We start from the raw sequence: 25,872 nt of genomic DNA, 5'->3' as shown, positions 1-25,872 counted from the left end.
GGTTGAACAGTGGCTGCAGAAGGGGATGAAGTTGTTGGCCAGGGTATGGAGTTTATAACGGAGGCTGAAGTCAACAGATTCGGTCTTCCAAACATATAGCTGGAGGAAATTGCGCTTCATCTGAGACTGAATACCAAACAGTCTGACAACATGTGCAGTGGAGTAATTGAGAAAAGTACTGGAGAGATGGAGCTAAATGTCAATGGGTAGAAGCTGACCCCATGTCTGCAGATGGTAGCACCAAGGTGAAGAATATAGATGGGGACGAGGAGGGGGCCAAGCATTGATCCTTGGATCCCTGAAGTAACAGGGCAAGAACTGGAAAAGAAGTCATTACTGGAGATACTTTGGCTATGAACAGATAGGTAAGAACGTGATGAGAAAAGGCTTATGTGAGAGGCAGAAACCTGATTGATAGTTTAGAGCAGGGAGAAAGATGTGAATGAGGTTCAAAAAAATACAAATTAGTGTTACGTAATTAGAAAGGGCTAATTAATAACCTTGCTATAAAAGCAGCCTTTGGGAAACAGTGGCCATAAGGATAGAATTTTACATAAGTTTGAAAGTGATATAGTTCATTTTGAAACTAGGGTCTTAAATCTGAACACAGGAATCTATGAAGATATGAGGGGCAAGTTGGCTATGGTGGATTGGGAAAATACACTAAAAGATTTGACAGTAGACAGGCCATGGCTAGTATATAAAGTAGTAGTACATGGTCTGCAACAAATATACATTCTTCTAAGACACAATAACTGCTACAGGAAAGATGAATCAACTGTGGCTAACAAAAGTTAAGAGATTGCATTGGATCAAAGTAAGTGGCTTTGAAGGTTGCCAGAAAAAGTGGTAAGCCCGAGGATTGGGAGCAATTTAGAATCGAGCAAAGGATGACTAAGAAACAGATAAAGAGAAAAGAGAATATGAATGCAAGCTAGCAAGAAACAAAGGTGGGCGGCACAGTGGTTAGCACCGTAGCCTCACAGCTCCAGCGACCCGGGTTCAATTCTGGGTACTGCTTGTGTGGAGTTTGCAAGTTCTCCCTGTGTCTGCGTGGGTTTCCTCTGGGTGCTCCGGTTTCCTCCCACAGCCAAAAGACTTGCAGGTTGATAGGTAAATTGGCCATTATAAATTGCCCCTAGTATAGGTAGGTGGTAGGGGAATATAGGGACAGGTGAGGATATAGGAATATGGGATTAGTGTAGGACTAGTATAAATGGGTGGTTAATGGTCAGCACAGACTCGGTGGGCCGAAGGGCCTGTTTCAGTGCTGTATCTCTAAATCTAAAATCTAAAAGCTTCTTTAGGTATAGGAAAAGATCAGCAAGGAAAAATGTGGATCCATTACAGGCAGAGACAAGAGAATTTATAATGGAGAATAGAGAAATGGCAGAGAAACAAAACAATTACTTTGTATCTGTCTTCACAAAGTATTATTATTAAAGAGGTAGTACTCAAAACATTAACTGGATTCAAGGTTGATAAATCCCCTGGACCAGATGAGCTACATCCCAAAGTATTGAAGGAGGTGGCTATACAGTGGATGCTTTGGTGGTTATCTTTCAAAATTCTATAGATTCTGGAAAGATTCCTGCAGACTGGTAAGTAGTAAATGTAACCCCACTATTTAAGAAAAGAGGAAGAGAGAAAACGGGGAACTACAGACCTGTTAGTTTGACAAAAATGTTAGAATCTATTATAAAGAATGATGATATGATTGGGCAGAGTCAACATAGATGTATGAAAGGGAAATCATGTTTGACAAACCTGTTGGGAGTTTTTTTTGAGGATGTTACTTATAGCATAAGGAAAACCAGAAGATGTGGTGTATTTGCATTTTCAGAAGGCTTTTGATAAAGTCCACACAAAAGGGTTAGTAAACAAAATTAGAGCACATGGGATTAGAAGTAATATACTGGTATGGATTGAGAATTGGTTAACAGACAGAAGAGAGAGAGTAGGAATAAATGGGTCATTCTCAGGTTGGCAGGCTTTTACTAGTGCAGTACTGCAAGGATCAGTGCTGGGGCCATAGTTGTCCACAGTCTATATAAAAGATTTGGATGTGGGGACCAAATGTAGTATTTTCAAATTTGCTGATGACACTAAACTAGATGGGAATGCAAGTTGTGAGTAGGATGCAAGGAGGCTTCAAATGAACTTGGACAGGCTGAGTGAATGGGCAAGAACATGGCAGATGGAACATAATGTGAATAAGTGTGAAATTATCCACTTTAATAGAAGAAACAGACAGTATTTCTTAAATGGTGAGAGGTTGGAAAGTGTTGATGTCCAAAGGGACCAGGTGACCTTGTTTGTGAATCACTAAAAGCTAGCATGCAGGTGCAGCAAGTAATTAGGAAGGCAAATGGTATGTTGGCCTTCATCGTGAAGGGCTTTGAGTATAAGAGTAAAGAAGTCTTGCAGCAATTTTAGAGAGCCTTGGTGAGACCGCACCTGGTGTATTGTGTACAGTTTAGATATCCTCATCTAAGGAAGGATATACTTGCCATAGAGGGAGTGCAACGGAGGTTCACCAGGCTAATCTCTGGGATGGCAGGATTGTCTTTTGAGGGGAGATCAAGGAAGCTGGGCCTGTATTCTCTAAGGTTTTGAAGAATGAGGGAATGACAGGGTGGATGTAGATAGAATGTTTCCCCTGGCTGGTGAGTCTAAAACCAGGAGACATAGTCTCAGAATAAGGGGTAGGCCATTTACGACTGAGATGAGGCGGAATTTCTTCATTCAGAGGATGGTGAATCTTCGGAATTCTCTACCCCAGAGATTTGTGGAAGCTCAATCATTGAGCATGTTCAAGACAAAAATCGATAGATATCTAGATATTAATGGCATCAAGGAATATTGTGATAACGAGGGAAAGTGACGTTTAAGTAGATGATCAGCCATGATCTAACTGAATGGTGGAGCAGGCTCGATGGACTGAATGGCCTACTGCTGCTCCGCTGTTCCTATACTCATAAAATAAAGCAATGGACCAATCAAATCAAAATATTTTTTGAAATTTTTTTTCAGCCATCTTCAGTTCTCAATTAAGCTAAGAAACTACTACTACAAATAAGGTTGATAACATACTAGACATAAATTTTGAAAAAGCTACAAGATTTTCTGCATTAAATATACCTTTGGTGGAGGCCTATGCAGGAAGGAAGCTCTTGTAGGTTCTCATGTGAATCACTGCAACATTAAACAGGACAGCAGCCTACAGCTCCCGTTTGCAAATGGTATTTAGGCATTGAAGAATCTGATTTTCTACCTATATGCTCCAAAGAAAACAAATCTGAATGTTACGTTGAAGACATTATGCAAATTCAAGTTGTTGTCACTAATGTCAAATCATACACAGCATTTTGCCTCATTGCAACGCAAAACAGGTCTTGAATCAGTCAGACAAAGGCCAAATATGGTTGAAGTGGTTACAACCACAATCTATTTAGACTACATATTATTGACCAAATTAAGTTTGATTGATGCTTTGTATAAAAAAAAAACAGGAAAGTACAGGGTTGGAAAGACTCTAGCTAACAACCTCAACTGGCCACTCCTTCAATTGACAACCCAGCTCTCCCTAAAACATATTCCACACAAAGATAATCCTCTGCTATCATAACCATGGATACAAAAGCCATCAATACTAATATGTTGTGTTAAAACACATTTCATTATTATTGATTACTGTTCACACAAAATACAAATGTCAATGTGTGTCCAAGCAAGAACTGCAGGAGCAGATACTCAACATTTCAACATTAAATACAGGGAATATTTAGAGTGTAAGAATGTTTTTATTTGGCCTTAAAACTCTACATGTAAAATAGAAAGCAACTTTAAAATTTCAATAGAGAAACTGCAACTATTGGCAGGGATTCAAAGTTAAAACTTCCTCTTGGAGGCAAAGTTATTAGAAAATTCTTTTTTTGGTAAATATTTGTTTCCTTTTCCTGAAGGAATTGACTGCCACTGGGAAAGTTCCACAGGCATGAGATGCCCTCTTGTACCTCATCCATATGACTATTCTGCATCTAAGAACCTTGGTGATGGGTGTTAACAGGCTTGTCACTATGGAAGACATCACAGCCACACCAAACCCAGTCCCCATACACATACTTTCCAGCAGGGATAACAATTGAAAATCTTGTCCGATACTCTTTCCTTTCCCTACCAAGCAGTGACAGAGATCAAATTGTAGCATCTCTAATTCTACTCAAGCCTAGATCAACTAACTCAACACTGATTGGGAATTGCACCTGGGATACAGACCAAACGTGTGTAGATTCAAACACTGATGGTTATTTTGCTGTTCCAATATTTTGCAAGAAGGTAAGAGACACAGAAATGCTTTCACATTTCCAATTGTTCCTAACATAATATTTGTGGGTTTAATTTTTTTAAAGGGCAAGAAATTCTCCTGATAAATTAGTGAAAATAATTTTTTAAAATTAACAATTAGAAACATTGATCAGGCAAGATAGTAGAAACAAATACTTACATGGGTCTGGAGGTAGAGAAATGCTTTGCAGGGCAAGTTGAAAGAGAGCTTAAAGCTTGATAGAACGATCATTCAATTGGCTTTTGTTCTTGTCTGCATTATCTGCACTTTTTTACCCTTAGCGTGAAACCCAGCAGAACCAGATTCTATGAAACTATGGGCAGACATGTGATACTACACTGGCTGAAACTGATGCATCATTCACATAGCTCGCCAGTGCAATTTGCCTGAACCACTGGGACCAATGAAACATTCCTTAAATACTTTTGATATTCATAAATTAATCCCAACACCAACCTATGATTGTTCAGGAACTATTTGGTGGTAAACTATCATGATCTATACCACAAGTGTTGGAAACAATGTCAACATAAATGAAAAAAATGTAACTTTTCAATTCTTGCTTTGGTTTCTGTAGTTGAGAGAATATCCCAATCTTCTCTCTTCACTGTAAAGCAACAATTGCAGACCAACTTCTAGAAACATTTTGCTTTTCAGTATATACCCTAGAAGCAGTAGCCATTACTACTCTCAAATAGCAATTTAACACTGCATCACTTTACAATTATGAACACTGATAAATTTGCAGTAGCCCAACAGGACTAGACAAAATTTATTTTGAAGTAGATACATGCTTGTGGTAAAAAAAATATGCAAAAAGGCTTTAAATTATTAAATTAGTGCAAAATTCACAGGTACAATCCTCAAAATTTACAATTCAGTAGTCATGCATATTTTAAACACGGAATGTGGTAACATGATTCATACATACGATAAATTTAAAATAAATGTGACAAATTTACATATCAAGAATTTCTTTCCGAAGTAAATCAATATATAAAATTCTTTATTCTTTAAGGCATCCAGAGCATTGCAAATGATTAGGTCTCAGATATTTACAACCACTACGGTTCCTTTTCCTGACACTTTGAGGACGAATATTAAGGTCCAGTGAGGGATTAAATTTCATACCCAGAGGCGATAAAATCCAAGCACTATGGTAAGGCACGTGAAAACTGAACCTACAAAGGAAACATCCATCAAGATAAAGATCAATGGCAAATCTGTATTACTTCACTAGCTCAGTTTTTTTAAAAACACACTATTGTATTGGCATTACAACTAATTAATTCTGATCACAGGGGAGCAACGTCCACATGCTGGGGCCTCAGATTTGTATTACTAAAACTGGGTTCCTTACCCTGATAAATGAATCATAGATCCATGAAAATCTATATCTGATCCTGCTATTGGGATGAGGGAGTCAGTTTTTGCAACATAAACACAAGAACCAGCAGACATACACCACACTGCTGTGATCTGAATGAAACAAGCATCAACGTAAAAGTGCTTAAGAACTCTGGGAGCGAGCTACAGATACTTTAAAAGATATTTGAAAGTTTCAGGACTATAATTCCGATATTAAAAATGGTCTTGGAGATTATAAACAACTCAAGTTGATAAGTACATCTGAAAAATAAACTTTTGCCCACTTATTATTGCTTGATCACAACCTCTTTAACAAGCAAATATTATGTAAAGCACCTTTCTTTCATTCATTCATTTCCATTGCACCCAATTTCAATGCTAGACATGCTTTAAACATTGTGACTATTGTATCCCTGATCACGTTTACTCCAATACCCTGCCAAATGTACAGAAGGGGACACATCAGAATTTACAGCATATACAGCAATTGCTACCAATCTGATAAACAGTCTTCTTACCTGCTAAATATTTAATGGTGTCAAGTTTGTGTGATTCCAACAGAGTTTTGAGCCCCGCTACTTCAGTGTCTATCTTTCGGTTTATTTGAGTCACAGCTTGGCCTTGCTGTGAATGCTGAAAAATTAGGTATGAGTCACATCAAAACTTCCTGGAGTGACATTAGGCAGTTTATCAAAAGCCAAATGAAATATATCAAATAGATAACATCAGAGACCATGGAGACAGCCAAGAGCTCAACTATTCAACTATGTGTCAGCTATGGCTCAGTTGGTAGCATTCTTGCCTCAGTCACAAGGTTCTGTGTTGAAGTACAAGACTTGAGCACAAAATCCCAGTGCAGTACTGAGGGAGTGCTGCACTGACAGAGGTACCGTCTTTCGGATTCAGACGTTAAACCAAGGCCCCATCTGCCCCCTAAGGTGGAATAAAAGATCCCATGGCATTATTTTAAAGAGCAGCAGGGGAGTTATCACTGGTGTCTTGACCAACATTTACTACTCAACCGACATCATAAAACATTATCGCATTGCTGTTTCTGTGAGTAAGTTGTGTGCAAATTACCTGCTGCGTTTCCTACATTACAACAGTGACTATACTTCAAAAGTACTTAATTCGCTATTGAGTGCTATAAGACATCTGGTGGTCGTGAAAAGTGTTATATAAATGCAAGTCTTTCTTTCTATCCTACCCTTCAGCCCAGGAAGGCAGTGTGGACATGTAAAGAACAAAGTGAATTACATAATAAAATTGAAAAGATAATTCTTACCAACTCTACTATATCTGCTCTGGTTTCCAGTACTCTCCTTTCATGTTCTGTTAACTGTAGAGACAGACAAAAAGAGTCACAAGTGATACTGAAAGCAACACAAAAAGTAGGAATTCTGATAAAAGATCACACACCTGAAACGTTAACTCAGTTTCTCTCTCCACAGATGCTGCCAGACCTGCTGAGTATTTACAACACTGTTTTTATTTTACCAAAAGTAGGTTACAAAGTTAAAATAAGCAGCTAGCTATGACAATCAGTATAGGTGTTCAGATGTTTTACCATGTTAAACTGAGTATTTCTTTGCAAACAAATGAATGTATTGAACAATAAAAACAATGTTCTCACTGGCAAGTGAGAAGACAATATGTCCTTAAGAGATCAAGGGATGAAATACTTAAATTACATTCATTAAGCATTCCACAATCTGTTCTATACTTGGTACACATAGTTGCAAATGTCATGCATCATCAGATGCTTCCTTCATGTTTAACTCTAAATACTGTCCACGTAAGTATACCCACACTCCTAACTCCCAAATCATTAAATTTATATACACATCATACGAACAGAAATGCTGGTTACTGAGATTATCTTACTAGAAATAACAAACCCACTTTATATTGAAAAGGAACAAACAGCATTAGGCCATACAACTCAAAACTAACAAGACAGGTTTATTAAAGAATTAAACAGCAGCAGAAAGTCAATAAGACAAGTTTCACTTGATTAGAGAGGTTTTGAATTGTACCTCCTTAGGTACAAAAATAGATGCTGGAAATACTCAGCAGGTCTGGCAGCAGCTGTGGAGAGAAAAGCAAAGTTAATGTTTCAGGTCTGTGACCCACAACACTAACATCTATTTTTCACCTAATTACCACAACACATCAGCTGGAAGAAATTGGCCTGTGTGTTTTTTGTGGTGGTGGTGGTGTGGGACAGATGAACTGGGAAAAGTTATCCTCAGAATCAACAGCTCCTTGCTACAGAATTAAGTCAACTTCTAAGGATCAGGCCCTCTTCCCTCAAACCTGCTGCAGCAGAAGCTACTATAAATAAATTTCCATTCTATAGATAATAGAGTTAAGCCCATAAGGGAAAAGACTGATGGCCAAACAATTTTGGGATGAGATTTTCAATAATAACTAACTCACTTCCCTCAACATGCTGTTACTCAAGTCTAAAATATTGACTTGCATCAAGATAACGTTGAGCACCATATGCATTAATTATGACTCTCCTAAAACCAGGCAAATGGTGTGGCAATTATAAGGTAATTTAACTCTAATTCAGACTGCAGCTTACAGCTTATTAGCCACCAAGCGTGTGGGGGAAACAGAACAAACATTGTATAATCCTCTCCTCAGCCAACATGTACTTTCCAGCATAGGTCACTGGATAGCAATCAGGCTTGGCAACTCTAGCTGATTTTCCCCTTCTTCGCAGGGGTGCTGAGGCCAACTGCGACAACCACACCACTACCCAGAAAGAGATCAACGAATTCACCATTAAATAATGGCTGAATTCAAGACTTTTCCTGGTCTTGATAGCTCAGTTCATTTACCATAGCCACCAATAACATCTCCAAACAAATAATAAATTAGGATGAATTCCACTGCAGAAAGGGACTAAATAAGGTGTCCCTTACTAGAGTCCTTTTCACACTCGCAACTAAATCTCTGTCTAAACTACAGGGCAAGATTCAAATGTTAATAGGGTAACATTCAATTCTTTATATGCCGATGCATCACATTACTTTGGGTGAAACTCCCAATCACTTGTTACACTAATTCATTCCAAGTCCAAGGTCATCTTCAGTTTAAATATGCTATCTTGAGTCAAAGGTACTTCCCTTTCAATTGGCCCATGGTATGGATAAGCTAGCTGGGTTTTTAAAAAAAATCACGTTGAAAGCTGAAGAAAATATGCACATTTAACAACAAGGTTGTTCACCAGTTGACAAACTTTCAACATTGACAAGGTTAATAAAGCAACTGTATAAGGGCAAGCATCACACAAGGAAACTGTCTCAGGATTATTTTACAATTTACTAGAATACTGTTTCTCTTCAAAACTATTGACAATGATTATATCCACCCATAAAACAACAAGTAGGCAGAGCAATGAGAGCGCTTGATAACCACGCACTTCAGATCTCTGGTTTGAACATAAATTATGTCTTTTCTGTATGCAAGACTTTTAAACTGCCTTACTGGATATTCCGACAAACAGAAAAATGAAAAAGATGTCAATTCCCTGACCAGTGGGAAACGTGAAATAATGTACAGTTGAGGTGGGGGAAAAAGAAACAGATTCAATTTGTTCCTGGTTTAAAGCAAGAGAACAGACATATTTCCTTACCATTCCTTCAGCAAAAGTAAGGCCTACCAAACAGCAAATTTTAACAATACAACCAAATGAATGTGGTCATTGACATTACGATAGATCTAAGCAAATGTTTCCCATTTCTGCTTAGAGATGGAATGTATTCATTCCAGATGGTAAATCACTATGCCAAGTTAGGGGGGGGGGTAAGCATCCATTCCCAGGTTTACTCCAAGACATCTGTGGATGACACTGATTGAAAACACAAACAAATCTTCACATTCAACTTTAAATCCAGAATAGACTTTATTATAACTCAAACAAGCAATATCACAGAGACAAACAACTAGTGCAAGACAGATATATCAGAAAGCATTTTGTTGGAGAGCCATATGTACAGAAGCTTTGGGAAAATATGAGAATTCAAAGTAAAAGTATATCTGTCCAGATTTGTGCTTACTAGCAGACCCACGCCTATGCATGGGATCACAATGGTCAAGATCTGCATGGTGCCACCAGGTCCAGTTGTAGCAATGGGAAAACCTATGGATATTGGGCCTCTAAAAAAGGTTATAGATGGAGTTAAAAATTAATACAGAAACTGTGGATCTCAGGAATGAATTGCACTATTGATATTTTGCAGTACAACAAGTGCAAGAAGTAGAGGGTCCATTTATCTAAGGTCACATTCAACAATATAACTCAGCACAAACAAACAAACGGAACTAGAATCTGGTCTGCATGGCTCAGGTACTGGATAAATTTGCTGAGCTATGATGGAATTTTGGGCTTGTGTCAATTCCATGCGTTGATCACTTTGAGGAAAACTTCCTGTATCGTTCCACATGGGCGGCACAGTGGCGCAGTGGTTAGCACCGCAGCCTCACAGCTCCAGGGACCCGGGTTCGATTCTGGGTACTGCCTGTGCGGAGTTTGCAAGTTCTCCCTGTGTCTGCGTGGGTTTCCTCCGGGCGCTCCGGTTTCCTCCCACATGCCAAAGACTTGCAGGTTGATAGGTTAATTGGCCATTATAAATTGCCCCTCGTATAGGTAGGTGGTAGGGAAATATATAGGGACAGGTGGGGATGTGATAGGAATATGGGATTAGTGTAGGATTAGTATAAATGGGTGGTTGATGGTCGGCACAGACTCGGTGGGCCGAAGGGCCTGTTTCAGTGCTGTATCTCTAAAAACTAAAAAAAAAAATTGCCTTTTACTGATTCAACCAGTGCCCACTTGTCCCACTCTCAATTGCTTTGGAAGTTACTTTCTAGATCTACCTTTTCCATATCATTTACTATTTTATATACCTCTCATATCTCCTTACTTATAAGGTTGAAAAACCCAAGTTTCTCTTTGCTCATATCCAGCACAAAAGGAGAAGCCTTGAATTCTTGAATGTTTGCCTTGGTGACCAGAATTAGATGCAGTGTTCAAGGCATGGCCTCTCTACAGCTCTATAAAGTTTGAATACCATTCCGTTCTGATATACTCTCTTTTGGTTTTTCAGTATTCCAGTTGCGTTATTCATTGCTGCTCTTATGTTTTTTTTAATCTTCCTATATGTAATACTTTACACTTCTCCATAAAATTTCATCTGCTTTTTTTTTTTATTCGTTCATGGGATGTGGAAATCGCTGGCTAGGCCTGTATTTATTGCCCTGGAGAAGGTGGTAGTGAGCTGCCTTCTTAAACCGCTGCAGTCCATACGGGGGTTGGTACACCAACAGTGCTGTCAGGGAGTTCCAGGATTTTGACCCAGCGACAGTGAAGGAACAACGATATAGTTCCAAGTCAGGTTGGTGTGTGGCTTGGAGGGGAACTTGCAGGTGGTGGTGTTCCCATGCACCTGCTGCCCTTGTCCTTCTAGATGGTAGAGGTTGTGGGTTTGGAAGGTGCTGTTGAAAGAGCCTTGGTGCATTGCTGCAGTGCATCTTGTAGATGGTACACACTGCCGCCACTGTGTGTCAGTGGTAGAGTGAGTGAATGTTTGTAGATGGGGTGCCAATCAAGCAGGCTGCTTTGTCCTGGATGGTGTCAAGCTTCTTGAGTGTTGCTGGAGCTGCACCCATCCAGGTAAGTGGAGAGTATTCCATCACACTCCTGACATTTGCCTTGTAGATGGTGGACAGGCTTTGGGAAGTCAGGAGGCGAGTTACTCGCTGCAGGATTCCGAGCCTCTAACCTGCTTTCGTAGCCATGGCATTTGTAAGGCTACTCCAGTTCAGTTTCTGGTCAATGGTAACCCCCAGGATGTTGATAGTGGGGGACTCAGCGATCGTAATGCCAAAATTTCAAGGGGAGATGGTTAGATTCTCTCTTGTTGGAGATGGTCATTGCCTGGCACGAATGTTACTGGTCACTTATCAGGCCAAGCCTGGATACTGTCCAGGTTTTGTTGCATTTCTACACAGACTGCTTCAGTATCTGAGGAGTCACAAATGGTGCTGAACATTATGCAATCAGAGAACATCCCAACTTTTGACCTTATGAATGAAGGAAGGTCATTGATGAAGCAGCTGAAGATGGTTGGGCATAGGACACTACCCTGAGGAACTCCTGCAGTGATATCCTGGAGCTAAGATGATTAACCTCCAACAACCACAATCATCTTCCTTTGTGCTAGGTATGACTCCAACCAGAGGAGAGATTTCCTCTGATACCCATTAACTTCGATTTTGCTAGGGCTCCTGAATGCCAAACTCGATCAAATGCTGCCTTGATGTCAAGGGCAGTTACTCTCACCTCTTGAGTTCAGCTCTTTTGTCCATGTTTGAACCAAGGCTGTAATGAGGTCAGGAGCCGAGTGGCCCTAGGCCGGGCGGCACAGTGGCGCAGTGGTTAGCACCGCAGCCTCACAGCTCCAGGGACCCGGGTTCAATTCTGGGTACTGTCTGTGTGGAGTTTGCAAGTTCTCCCTGTGTCTGCGTGGGTTTCCTCCGGGTGCTCCGGTTTCCTCCCACCGCCAAAGACTTGCAGGTGATAGGTAAATTGGCTGTTATAAATTGCCCCTAGTGTAGGTAGGCGGTAGGGCATATGGGATTACTGTGGGGTTAGTATAGATGGGTGGTTGTTGGTCGGCACAGACTCGGTGGGCCGAAGGGCGTGTTTCAGTGCTGTATCTCTAAAATAAAAAAAATAAAATAAGAACCCAAACCGAGCGTCACTAAGCAGGTTATTGCTGAGCAAGTGCCGCTTGATAGCACTGTCAATGACACCTTCCATCACTTTACTGATGATTGAGAGTAGACTGATGGGGTGGTAATTGACCAGGTTGGACTTGTCCTGCTTTTTGTGTACAGGACATACCTGGGCAATTTTCCACATTGCCAGTGTTGTAACTCTACTGGAACAGCCTGGCTAGGGGCGCGGCAAGTTCTAGAGCACAAATCTTCAGTACTATTGCCAGAATGTTGTCAGGGCCCATAGCCTTTGCAGTATCCAGTGCCTTCAGTCATTTCTTGATATCACGGGGAGTGAATCGAATTGGCCGAAGACTGGCATCTGTGATGCTGGGGACTTCAGGAGGAGGCCCAGATGGATCAACCACTCTGCACTTCTGGCTGAAGATTGGTGCAAATGCTTCAGCCTTATCTTTTGCATTGATGTGCTGGGCTCCCCCATCATTGAGGATGGGGATATTTGTGAAGCCTCTTCCACCAGTTAGGTGTTTACTTGTCCACCACCATTCACGAATGGATGTGGCAGGATTGCAGTGCTCAGATCTAATTCATTGGTTATGGGATTGCTTAGGTCTGTCTATTGCATGCTGCTCACGCTGTTTGGCACGCAAGTAGTCCTGGGTTGTAGCTTCACCAGGATAACATCTCATTTTGAGGTATGCCTAGTGCTGCTTCTGGCATGCCCTCCTGCACTCTTTATTCAGCTATTGTTCAACCAACTTACATATTTTGTATAACTCGTTTCTTATTACCTGAGCTGCATCCTCAGAATCAGCTGCCTTCCTTGAATCAACTGCCCCTCTGTGTTAGGCATCATCTGCAAATGTGACTAATTTGCACTCAATTTCTGAATTAGAGTAAATTAGAAATAACTGTGGTGCTAGTACTCTATGGGTATGCCATTCCACTTTAATAGCCTTCAAAAGTAGGGAAACACGTCAAATGAAAATAAAAGTGCATGCAGCTACAAAAATTTCTTACCATTTCTTGAACTCTACTTTTTTCCAAATTCATGTCCAATTTGTTGTTTGATGAAACTTTGACGACTTCATCCTGCAAGAAGTGTTTCAAAATGTTACTCTAAAAACTGAAACAGATTGAAATGATTAAAGTTGGAAGCAAATAGCATACTAAATCAGTCATAAATCAATGGCTATCAGGAATACTTTCATCAAAATGTGATCTCTAAATTAGCAAAGCAGGGCAATTTTTTTTTGTAAAATTCACCCTAAAAAGTTTTCACTACTGCCGTTGCAGAAAATCAATGGTTTTCAAGCCTGGGGTACACTGAAATAATAACCGACCTGGGACCATGTGTACCAACTTCCAAGAGTGTCAGTTACCCAAAGGAACCAAAGGTTGGTAGATGGATTTAAGATACATAGCAACAATGATCTAAGTGAATGGCGGAATAGGCTTCAGGGGTTGAGTGGCCTACTCCTGTTCCTAGAGCTATCACTGCAGAAACATTTCATTGGTACACACGAACAGAAATAATTGTGCTAAATCAACAAACAAGAAATCTGGTGACTTTGCAAAACTCAGGAAATACCCTTGAAGATGCCGAGGGTCCACTAAACTCCATTTGAAAACCCTTGTTTTTGAACAGTTAAAATGATTTTTTACAGAAAAAACTGTGGGAACTGGTTTAGGGTTTGGAGACACGACTATACGTACAAGTTGACACCCGTGTTTAATGACGCACCCTATTATATAACTTCCATAAATCATACCAGTATACAAATTACTCCACTGTTCACCAAGTAATCTGATAATGCCTTACATACACCAGATTTAACAGCAGTATCAAAGCAGATTACAGCAATAAGCTTAAAGTGAGCAAAGGAAGAAATATAGCTCAAGGTGGTCTCAGCAGTACTTTTGCATGTATACAAATGCTTTCTATTGGCTTCACTAGTAACTTGGGTGTGAGTCAGCACTGCTGAGTGCAATACTGAGCTATCCCCAAATAGTAGTCTTACAATACTTACAAAAGCTTTTGCTTTTCTACTCCTGCAAATGAAAAGTGACCAAGAAAACAGATCGTACCATTTTGAGCTCATAAGCAAAAGTTCTAATTTTAAGTTATCAAGATGTACCAAATACTACATAATCATGAAAAATATTTTGAGCTTTTGGTCATCATGGGGCTCTTAGCTGTGTACTGCAGAACCTTGAGAGCTATATATAAAAAGTCTAAATTCTTGATCTCATTACTTTGGATTCAGCTGCTGATACAAACAGGTTCTGATTTTGGAACCATTTGCAAACTGCAAAGGCTGTGAAATTCAAACAAGTGGGTAAGAAAATAAGAATAAATAGAAGTTATCTGGTTTTCATGGGCAAGACTACCAAGGTTTGTGGGCTGCATGTGGCTTCTGTGCTGTAGTATAGCTAACCCTATGCTTGGGTATACTGCACAAAAGTTATCCTGATATCAAAATCAGTTCAATGCTAAAATTAAGATTAGAATGAACATTTTCAACACCAGTTAAGTGCTTGTCATATTCAAAGTTGCTATTGATTCATACAAATCACTATTTATGCTTTGTGAAAACTCTTTGCTGCAGTGTACACCATGAAAATCAATACCAAAATGGAGAAGAGTGAAATGTATAAGACGACAAATATCCAGCTGAATTTTGAGATCAGCGGCAAAGCAAGGGTGCGTGCTGACCACCAAGTAAGTCCTGTGAAGAGATCAAGTGATCTCTCTAGTGAGAATTTCACTTCGATCACCATGCAGTGGCACTGCAACTAATTGCAGTGTTCTTTACTGGGCATTTGCAGTGTAGAGCTGGAGTGATGTCATCAGGCTGTCCGAGAAGCCAGTCATATTAAAGGATTTTCACCGGCACACAAACAAAAAAAGAAAAAGTTGTAAAACAAAATCACTTTTAAAAATGTTTACACAAAGCAAATTAAATATTGGAACATACACATTGGGTGAAAGTAGAAACTAAAATCTGAGAAAATTTTTAAAAATTAACTAAAAAAATCTAATTAATCATTTAACAGAATGCCATGATTTTTCAGGGGTAGTTCCATTGTTCATCAAATTTTATTAATCACATTGCCATTAAAATCCCAGTTACACCTTACTGAACAAGGTGCAACTTTTTGAGTAACTTCAGACAGCAATGTGGGAGTGGGAAAGTGATTCAACGCAGCCCGTGTCAGAACAAGCAACAGACTGCAATTTCAGGATTTCCGCACTAATCTGCACATGCTCGACACCCCAAAGTTGTAGTCAGTTTCAGAGGGGTAATGATAGCAAACACTAACAGTTTGCTGTCGTTTTCCCGTTCCCCACCCCGCCAACCAAAATCTGGCCCATCTGGGGGGGGCAGTGGTGGTGGACATGAGCGATGACAGGTGAGGGACTGTGTTAGCGAGACAGCTGGACAGCGAATGGGGGGGGGGGGGGGGGGGGGGGGAAAGAGTGCAAATGAGACACAGAGCTGGAGAGAGATAATTTGTATTTGCATAGTACTTAGTACTTTATCATCTTTGTTTCAGAAATGTTCAAAATATTAGTTTCCAGTACACACCTTGAATGCATTTTCGTGCAAAAAATGCATTTAAAAACCTTTACTTATAAAATTTCTGAAGCTAACATTTTTAAAGCTTTCATCTTATCCAATCAATAACTTTGCAATAAACTTAGAAAAGTGACTTACTCTTAACTGCTTTTTGAGTTGTTGCAACTCAATTTTCAGTTTCTGAAAAATAAAATTACAAATCAGTCTTTTCTAAATATGCAGTGAAGCCTAGTTGCAGCGTCTAGAAATATTAATTTACACTATTCGTTAAATATCCACATTCAGCTCTATAAATGGTTTATCTCCAGTTCATACAATATTAAAGCCCATGTCCACGAGCTTACACTTTAAACATAAACACATACCTTTACATTCTTAACCTGATCATTAGAATTAGAACATTACAGCGCAGTGCAGGCCCTTCGGCCCTCGATGTTGCGCCGATCATCTGACCTACACTATTCCATTTTCATCCATATGTCTATCCAATGACCACTTAAATGCCCTTAAAGTTGGCGAGTCTACTACTGTTGCAGGCAGGGCGTTCCACGCTCCTACTACTCTCTGCGTAAAGAAACTACCTCTGACATCTGTCCTATATCTTTCACCCCTCAACTTAAAGCTATGTCCCCTCGTGTTTGCCATCACCATCCGAGGAAAAAGACTCCCACTATCCACCCTATCTAACCCTCTGATTATCTTGTATGTCTCTATTAAGTCACCTCTCCTCCTCCTTCTCTCCAACGAAAACAACCCCAAGTCCCTCAGCCTTTCCTCGTAAGACCTTCCTTCCATGCCAGGCAACATCCTAGTAAATCTCCTCTGCACCCTTTCCAAAGCTTCCACATCCTTCCTATAATGCGGTGACCAGAACTGCACGCAATACTCAAGGTGCCGCCTCACCAGAGTTTTGTACAGCTGCATCATGACCTCGTGGCTCCGAAACTCGATCCCCCTACTAATAAAAGCTAACACACCATATGCCTTCTTAACAGCCCTATTAAATCCCTGAAAGTTGCTACCCAGGTTATGTACCTGGACACCAAGATCTCTCTGCTCATCTACACTACCAAGAATCTTCCCATTAGCCCAGTACTCTGCATTGCTGTTACTCCTTCCAAAGTGAATCACCTCACACTTCTCCGCATTAAACTCCATTTGCCATCTCTCAGCCCAGCTCTGCAGCCTATCTATGTCCCCCTGTACCCTACAACACCCTTTGACACTATCCACAACTCCACCGACCTTCGTGTCATCCGCAAATTTACTAACCCACCCTTCTACACCCTCATCCAGGTCATTTATAAAAATGACAAACAGCAGTGGCCCCAAAACAGAACCTTGCGGTACACCACTAGTAACTAAACTCCAGGATGAACATTTGCCATCAACCACCACCCTCTGTCTTCTTTCAGCTAGCCAATTTCTGATCCAAAGCTCTAAATCACCTTCAACCCCATACTTCTGTATTTTCTGCAATAGCTTACCGTGGGGAACCTTATCAAACGCCTTACTGAAATCCATATACACCACATCCACGGCTTTACCCTCATCCACCTGTTTGGTCACCTTCTCGAGAAACTCAATAAGGTTTGTGAGGCACGACCTACCTTTCACAAAACCGTGCTGACTATCGCAAATGAACTTATTCTTTTCAAGATGATTATAAATCCTATCTCTTATAACCCTTTCCAACATTTTACCCACAACCGAAGTAAGGCTCACAGGTCTTGATCAGTCAACCTTTTACTTCTACAAACTTTAAATATAAACAAATTACACTCCAAACATTTTGGCCAACATACAGGTTTAAAAAAAATCCTGTCCCTGCCCATCTAAAGGCATTGTCTGTAATTTTACCCGCACCCACAAAGAGCGGGCTGGTAGTGGGGTAGGAGTAGGAGGCTCGGGGGCCCTTTCCGCCCCCAATTTATGGAGGGCGGCAGCGGCAAGAAACGGCCCACCCGCCCCAGGCCAATTAAGGCCCTTAAGTGGCCAATTAGCAGCCACTTAAGGGCCTCCGCCCGCCGCCATGGGGATTATACCTTTGGCAGACGGGCAGCCAAGGCCTTAGAAAAGCTGCCTGATAAAAGTAGGCGGCCTTCTGACGGCCGAGGGGGGGGGGGGTGCTCCTGATCGGGCGCCCTGGGCCCAATGGAGGGCCGGCCCCAATACCCCAGCTGCCCCAACGCCCAACACGCCCCCCCATGCCTCACTAGGGCCCAACCGATCGCCTCCAACGAAGCCCCAACATGCCCGTTTTCCAATGCTCCCCGACATCTTCATTCTTCAGCTGGGCTCCCGGTGGCGCTGCTGGGACTAAGAGCTGCCGGCCCGCTGATTGGCCAGCAGCTTCATTAGGCAGGACATCCTGCCTCAATGAGGTGGAAGTTCTGCCCAAGACCAATTAAGGGCCTGGGGACTGTAAAATCTGGTCTGGATTTCCCCAGCCCTGGCAGAGGCAGGCTCACCACTGACTTTTGTGTCATTGGACGGCTCCCCTCCGCCCACTGTAAAATTTCGGCCATTGACTCGTGAGGGCATGGTTCACAAAAACCATGCTTCCACCAGCACTTGATCCAGTGGTTAACCTTGCTACACAAGATAAGTGGCCAAATTAATGAACAGTTCCAGACTATTTAACCACAGGGGTAATCATAACAATGCGGCGGCACAGTGGTGCAGTGGTTAGCACCGCAGCCTCACAGCTCTAGGAACCCGGGTTCGATTCTGGGTACTGCCTGTGCGGAGTTTGCAAGTTCTCCCTGTGTCTGCGTGGGTTTTCGCCGGGTGCTCCGGTTTCCTCCCACATCCAAAAGACTTGCAGGTGATAGGTAAATTGGCCATTGTAAATTGGCCCTAGTGTAGGGAGGTGATAGGGAATATGGGATTACTGTAGGGTTAGTATAAATGGGTGCTTGTTGGTCGGCACAGACTCGGTGGGCCGAAGGGCCTGTTTCAGTGCTGTATCTCTAAATAAATTTTTTAAAATGCCCAAGTAAGTTCTCCCTCCCTGCCCCAAAAGCACTGAGGATTAATTGTAGCGGCCCTGCTGTCATTCCAGCTCAGATCAGTTAATACAGAACAGCATTCAAACTTTTGTCACCCTCCTTTGTACCAGTCATACAAGCAATCACAATAAGAATTGCTCACTTAATAATTTAATTTACAAGTTACCTTGGAAAAATTCTCTCCTGAATAAAAGTTAAAAATTCATTTAATACACATTTCACCTTCTCCCTTTTCTTCACCCCACCACCCCTATAAATATGCTTGATGCATACAATATTTTTCGGTTAGGGTGGACAAATTACTGATGGCATGCTTCATGGTTTTTGATACCAACAACATTGCAATCTTACAGTAACACTCCATGGTCCTCATTTTCATTTGCTGAGGCACCAGCATTCTAGACTTTATTGACTTAACATCCAGCTTAAACAAATACTCACCTCAGTCGCTGCTCGTATTGCTGAAAACTCACTCTTCTCTAATATGATCATGTCCTTTTTCACAGCAGTTATGTGCGACATAATATGCTGAAGCATTATCTCCTGTAATTGAAATACATTTAGAAGAATTTAATACAAGAAACAGCATCATTTCAATACCAAGAGCAGGTATAAATGGGCCATTAAGATACAATTACAAAATTATTCAACATCATGAGCAGACATCAAAATAGAAACTGGTTTCAAAAAACAACTGTTTGGCTTTAAAATTCCATAAGGATCTAAGAAAAGATAGCTGCACTCAATCCTCTGAACGGTGATTGAGGGAGTTTTGATAAACATTTTTTAAAATCACTGAATTCTGAAGTTAACACCATTTGAATTATCTGTTAATCTGAAATGAAATTGTGCAAAAACACCTTGTGTAGTTTATTAAAACTGCTCAGTTCACACTACGGGAAAATTCTTTCTGCTTAAGCAAAAAAACCTTTCAATTAACAGAAATAGTCCGTAGTGCAGAGTTTACTTATTTTTGGGGGGACTTCAACCTTTCAGAACACAGCCAAACTGAAAATACAGTTTACTGCTTTCACAATTACTCCATCATATCAATACCAAAATTTGGTGAATGCTGCAGTTCCCGGATACCATTTCAGCTTCTATTCAAAATCCGAAAACTAACCAGGTTTTGCAGTTTTAAAATGATTTGGAGTGACCAGAGCTTACAGATGCAGGTGTATATACATTCAGCTTTGTTCAAGTCACTGATAGATGCAGTTGGCATGCCGATAGTACTCAGTATTTTGGAATAGAAATCCCTTAGCTAAGAAAAATATCATTCCATTATGATTCAAATCATTTTCCTCTCTTCAGTTTAACAAGGTGAAATCCATGTTTACAGACACACAAATAGGAAACTGAAGGGCTGTTTCCCCAATCAGGCACTCACATTGCAGAACAGTGCCTGCAAGGAGCACTAGTCAGGAAATCACATGCCCAGGGCTAATTATTTTCTGAAATATCTCCAGCTCCAAGCTAATCTATTTGGGGAATTCTCTGTTAAATTTTCTGCATGCCCAGTTTGCCTTAATAGCAGTTGAACATTGCTATGTAGCAGATTTACTGATATGGCAGTTTATGGCACTCTTTAAAAATTATTAAAAGCAAACAAAACATGAAATACAGACTCTACTTTTACAGATCCTTGGATCAATTTCAATGCTGAAGTGTTCCTATTCCGTGTGTTTAGATGGAAAGAAATCTAAAGGAAAGGAAACAATTCAATTATCATCTTTTGTTCTTTTGGGAAATATCGTAGCCCAACACCTTGAAGCTCCAACATATTGTCATAGGGATAGGATTCAGACAACACCTGAGCTTTCACAATCTGTGTTCAGATTATAACTACGCCATTACAGAAGGCTATTGAGTAGAGACTAGGCATCTGTCCACAGCAGGGTTGTCCAACACATGGCCCGCAGGCCAGGATACAGCCCACCAAAGGTTTCCATCAAGCCTGTAAATGTACACTGTACCCGAGCCATTCCTCATCCTCGGCAGAGGTCCGTGACGATGGAGATGGGAAACGTCCCTCTGGCTTCTTCCTTCAGACCACTTTAAAAAGAAAAATTGCTGTCAGTTGCAAAGTTGACAGTTGCTCACATTGGAAACAGCAGTTTCTGAACTTTGGACAGACTTGGGGTTTCCAGCAGGATTTTTAAAATTTAAAAAAACAGACCCACCGGAAAATCCCAAATCTGTCCGAAGTTCAGAAACCACTTTTCCTGATGTGAGCAACTGTCAGCTGTGAAACTGACAGCGCAATGTTTCAAAAATACTGATAAACCATCTGCTGAATGTTCCCACTCTCTGTAAATAACAGAGAGGGGGCACAGAGAGCAGAGCGCGAACAGAGAGAGAGAGAGCGCGAACAGAGAAGACAGAGAGAACACAGAGAGAGAGAGAGAACGACAGAGAAGACAGAGAGGGAGAAGAGAGGAGAGGAGAGAAGAGGGAGGAGAGAGAGGAGAGAAGAGGGAGAGAACACAGGGGGAGCGAGGGGGCGAGAGGAGAGAGGGGGAGCGAGGGGGGCGAGAGGAGAGAGGGGGAGCGAGGGGGAGCGAGGGGGGCGAGAGGAGAGAGGGGGAGCGAGGGGGCGAGAGGAGAGAGGGGGAGCGAGGGGGCGAGAGGAGAGAGGGGGAGCGAGGGGGGCGAGAGGAGAGAGGGGGAGCGAGGGGGCGAGGAGCGAGAGGAGAGAGGGGGAGCGAGGGGGCGAGAGGAGAGAGGGGGAGCGAGGGGGCGAGAGGAGAGAGGGGGAGCGAGGGGGCGAGAGGAGAGAGGGGGAGCGAGGGGGCGAGAGGAGAGAGGGGGAGCGAGGGGCGAGAGGAGAGAGGGGGAGCGAGGGGCGAGGGAGAGAGAGGGGGAGCGAGGGGGCGAGAGGAGAGAGGGGGAGCGAGGGGGGCGAGGGGAGAGAGAGGGGGAGCGAGGGGGCGAGGGGAGAGAGGGGGAGCGAGGGGGCGAGGGGGAGAGAGGGGGAGCGAGGGGGCGAGGGGGAGAGAGGGGGAGCGAGGGGGCGAGGGGGAGAGAGGGGGAGCGAGGGGGAGAGAGGGGGAGCGAGGGGGAGCGAGGGGAGCGAGGGGGCGAGGGGGAGAGAGGGGGAGCGGAGGGGGAGCGAGGGGGGGCGAGAGGAGAGAGGGGGAGCGAGGGGGCGAGAGGAGGAGCGGGGGGAGCGAGGGGGCGAGAGGAGAGAGGGGGAGCGAGGGGGCGAGAGAGGAGGAGCGGGGGAGCGAGGGGGCGAGAGGAGAGAGGGGGAGCGAGGGGGCGAGAGGAGAGAGGGGGAGCGAGGGGGCGAGAGGAGAGAGGGGGAGCGAGGGGCGAGGAGGAGAGAGGGGGAGCGAGGGGGCGAGGAGGAGAGAGGGGGAGCGAGGGGGCGAGGAGGAGAGAGGGGGAGCGAGGGGGCGAGGAGGAGAGAGGGGGAGCGAGGGGGCGAGGAGGAGAGAGGGGGAGCGAGGGGGCGAGGAGGAGAGAGGGGGAGCGAGGGGGCGAGGAGGAGAGAGGGGGAGCGAGGGGGCGAGGAGGAGAGAGGGGGAGCGAGGGGGCGAGGAGGAGAGAGGGGGAGCGAGGGGGCGAGGAGGAGAGAGGGGGAGCGAGGGGGCGAGGAGGAGAGAGGGGGAGCGAGGGGGCGAGGAGGAGAGAGGGGGAGCGAGGGGGCGAGGAGGAGCGAGGGGGAGCGAGGGGGCGAGGAGGAGCGAGGGGGAGCGAGGGGGCGAGGAGGAGCGAGGGGGGAGCGAGGGGGCGAGGAGGAGCGAGGGGGAGCGAGGGGGGCGAGGAGGAGCGAGGGGGAGCGAGGGGGCGAGGAGGAGCGAGGGGGAGCGAGGGGGCGAGGAGGAGCGAGGGGGAGCGAGGGGGGCGAGCGAGGAGCGAGGGGGAGCGAGGGGGCGAGCGAGGAGGAGCGAGGGGGAGCGAGGGGGCGAGGAGGGAGCGAGGGGGAGCGAGGGGGCGAGGAGGAGCGAGGGGAGCGAGGGGCGAGGAGGAGCGAGGGGGAGCGAGGGGGCGAGGAGGAGCGAGGGGGAGCGAGGGGGGCGAGGAGGAGCGAGGGGGGAGCGAGGGGGCGAGGAGGAGCGAGGGGGAGCGAGGGGGGCGAGGAGGAGCGAGGGGGAGCGAGGGGGCGAGGAGGAGCGAGCGAGGGGCGAGGAGCGAGGGGGGCGAGGAGGAGCGAGGGGGAGCGAGGGGGGGCGAGGAGGAGCGAGGGGGAGCGAGGGGGGCCGAGGAGGAGCGAGGGAGGGAGCGAGGGGGCGAGGAGGAGCGAGGGGGGAGCGAGGGGGCGAGAGGAGGAGCGAGGGGGCGAGCGAGGGGGCGAGGAGGAGCGAGGGGGAGCGAGGGGGCGAGGAGGAGCGAGGGGGAGCGAGGGGGCGAGGAGGAGCGAGGGGGAGCGAGGGGGCGAGGAGGAGCGAGGGGGAGCGAGGGGGGCGAGGAGGAGCGAGGGGGAGCGAGGGGGCGAGGAGGAGCGAGGGGGAGCGAGGGGGCGAGGAGGAGCGAGGGGGGAGCGAGGGGGCGAGGAGGAGCGAGGGGGAGCGAGGGGGCGAGGAGGAGCGAGGGGGGAGCGAGGGGGCGAGGAGGAGCGAGGGGGGAGCGAGGGGGCGAGGAGGAGCGAGGGGGGAGCGAGGGGGCGAGGAGGAGCGAGGGGGAGCGAGGGGGGCGAGGAGGAGCGAGGGGGAGCGAGGGGGCGAGGAGGAGCGAGGGGGAGCGAGGGGGCGAGGAGGGAGCGAGGGGGGAGCGAGGGGGCGAGGAGGAGCGAGGGGGAGCGAGGGGGGCGAGGAGGAGCGAGGGGGAGCGAGGGGCGAGGAGGAGCGAGGGGGAGCGAGGGGGCGAGGAGGAGCGAGGGGGAGCGAGGGGGCGAGGGGAGAGAGGGGAGCGAGGGGCGAGAGCGAGGGGAGCGAGCGAGGAGCGAGGGGGAGCGAGGGGGCGAGGAGGAGCGAGGGGAGCGAGGGGGCGAGGAGGAGCGAGGGAGCGAGGGGGCGAGGAGGAGCGAGGGGGAGCGAGGGGGCGAGGAGGAGCGAGGCGAGGGGAGCGAGGGGGCGAGGAGGAGCGAGGGGGAGCGAGGGGGCGAGGAGGAGCGAGGGGGAGCGAGGGGGCGAGGAGGAGCGAGGGGGAGCGAGGGGGCGAGGAGGAGCGAGGGGGAGCGAGGGGGCGAGGAGGAGCGAGGGGGGAGCGAGGGGGCGAGAGAGGAGCGAGGGGGAGAGAAGGGGCGAGGGGCGAGGAGAGAGGGGGAGCGAGGGGGCGAGGAGGAGCGAGGGGGAGCGAGGGGGCGAGGAGAGAGGGGGAGCGAGGGGGCGAGGAGAGAGGGAGCGAGGGGGCGAGAGAGAGCGAGGGGGAGAGAGGGGAGCGAGGGGGCGAGGGAGAGAGGGGGAGCGAGGGGGCGAGGAGAGAGGGGGAGCGAGGGGGCGAGGAGAGAGGGGGAGCGAGGGGGCGAGGAGAGAGGGGGAGCGAGGGGGCGAGGAGAGAGGGGGAGCGAGGGGGGCGAGGAGAGAGGGGGAGCGAGGGGCGAGGAGAGAGGGGGAGCGAGGGGGCGAGGAGAGAGGGGGAGCGAGGGGGCGAGGAGAGAGGGGGAGCGAGGGGGCGAGGAGAGAGGGGAGCGAGGGGGCGAGGAGAGAGGGGGAGCGAGGGGCGAGGAGAGAGGGGAGCGAGGGGGCGAGGAGAGAGGGGGAGCGAGGGGGCGAGGAGAGAGGGGGAGCGAGGGGGCGAGGAGAGAGGGGGAGCGAGGGGGCGAGGAGAGAGGGGAGCGAGGGGGCGAGGAGAGAGGGGGAGCGAGGGGGCGAGGAGAGAGGGGGAGCGAGGGGCGAGGAGAGAGGGGGAGCGAGGGGGCGAGGAGAGAGGGGGAGCGAGGGGGCGAGGAGAGAGGGGAGCGAGGGGGCGAGGAGAGAGGGGGAGCGAGGGGGCGAGGAGAGAGGGGGAGCGAGGGGGCGAGGAGAGAGGGGGAGCGAGGGGGCGAGGAGAGAGGGGGAGCGAGGGGGCGAGGAGAGAGGGGGAGCGAGGGGCGAGGAGAGAGGGGGAGCGAGGGGGCGAGGAGAGAGGGGGAGCGAGGGGGCGAGGAGAGAGGGGGAGCGAGGGGGCGAGGAGAGAGGGGAGCGAGGGCGAGGAGAGAGGGGGAGCGAGGGGGCGAGGAGAGAGGGGGAGCGAGGGGGCGAGGAGAGAGGGGGAGCGAGGGGGGCGAGGAGAGAGGGGGAGCGAGGGGGCGAGGAGAGAGGGGGAGCGAGGGGGCGAGGAGAGAGGGGGAGCGAGGGGGCGAGGAGAGAGGGGGAGCGAGGGGGCGAGGAGAGAGGGGGAGCGAGGGGGCGAGGAGAGAGGGGGAGCGAGGGGGCGAGGAGAGAGGGGGAGCGAGGGGGCGAGGAGAGAGGGGGAGCGAGGGGGCGAGGAGAGAGGGGGAGCGAGGGGGCGAGGAGAGAGGGGGAGCGAGGGGGCGAGGAGAGAGGGGGAGCGAGGGGGCGAGGAGAGAGGGGGAGCGAGGGGGCGAGGAGAGAGGGGAGCGAGGGGGGCGAGGAGAGAGGGGGGAGCGAGGGGGCGAGGAGAGAGGGGGAGCGAGGGGGCGAGGAGAGAGGGGGAGCGAGGGGGCGAGGAGAGAGGGGGAGCGATGGGGGCGAGGAGAGAGGGGGAGCGAGGGGGCGAGGAGGAGAGGGGGGGAGCGAGGGGGGGGCGAGGGAGAGAGGGGGAGCGAGGGGGCGAGGAGAGAGGGGCGAAGGGGCGAGGGAGAGAGGGGGAGCGAGGACGAGAGGGGGAGCCGAGGGGGCGAGGAGAGAGGCGGGACGCGAGGGGGCGAGGAGAGAGGGGGAGCGAGGGGGGCCGAGGAGAGAGGGGGAGCGAGGGGGCGAGG

At 46.9% G+C, this 25,872-nt stretch overlaps 1 protein-coding gene across 5 annotated transcripts in view; it reads right to left on the bottom strand.

Moving 5' to 3' along the window:
* The window catches only part of LOC137384246 (mitochondrial calcium uniporter regulator 1-like), a 101,060-nt gene that overhangs the window by 20,689 nt on the left and 54,499 nt on the right, over positions 1 to 25,872 (bottom strand). For 3 of the 5 annotated variants that reach the window (XR_010977552.1, XR_010977551.1, XR_010977553.1), the window contains 7 exons: positions 19,503 to 19,604; positions 16,189 to 16,230; positions 13,490 to 13,561; positions 7,002 to 7,055; positions 6,235 to 6,349; positions 4,508 to 5,529; positions 3,142 to 3,274 (listed from right to left, as the gene is read on the bottom strand). Coding sequence is in view for 2 of the 5 variants with exons in the window: in XM_068057998.1 (XP_067914099.1) it covers positions 5,474 to 5,529; positions 6,235 to 6,349; positions 7,002 to 7,055; positions 13,490 to 13,561; positions 16,189 to 16,230; positions 19,503 to 19,604 (441 nt within the window). In the remaining 3 variants the exon portion in view is untranslated. Of the gene's footprint in view, positions 1 to 3,141; positions 3,275 to 3,826; positions 5,530 to 6,234; positions 6,350 to 7,001; positions 7,056 to 7,090; positions 7,183 to 13,489; positions 13,562 to 16,188; positions 16,231 to 19,502; positions 19,605 to 25,872 lie in introns of those variants that run through there. The other 2 variants (XM_068057998.1, XM_068058009.1) reach the window with 2 other exon arrangements.

This window comes from Heterodontus francisci, chromosome 2 (assembly GCF_036365525.1).
Source record: "Heterodontus francisci isolate sHetFra1 chromosome 2, sHetFra1.hap1, whole genome shotgun sequence".
NCBI lineage: Eukaryota > Metazoa > Chordata > Chondrichthyes > Heterodontiformes > Heterodontidae > Heterodontus > Heterodontus francisci.
The sequence above is the reverse complement of the archived record's forward strand: the minus strand, read 5'-3'. Positions and strand labels throughout refer to the sequence as shown.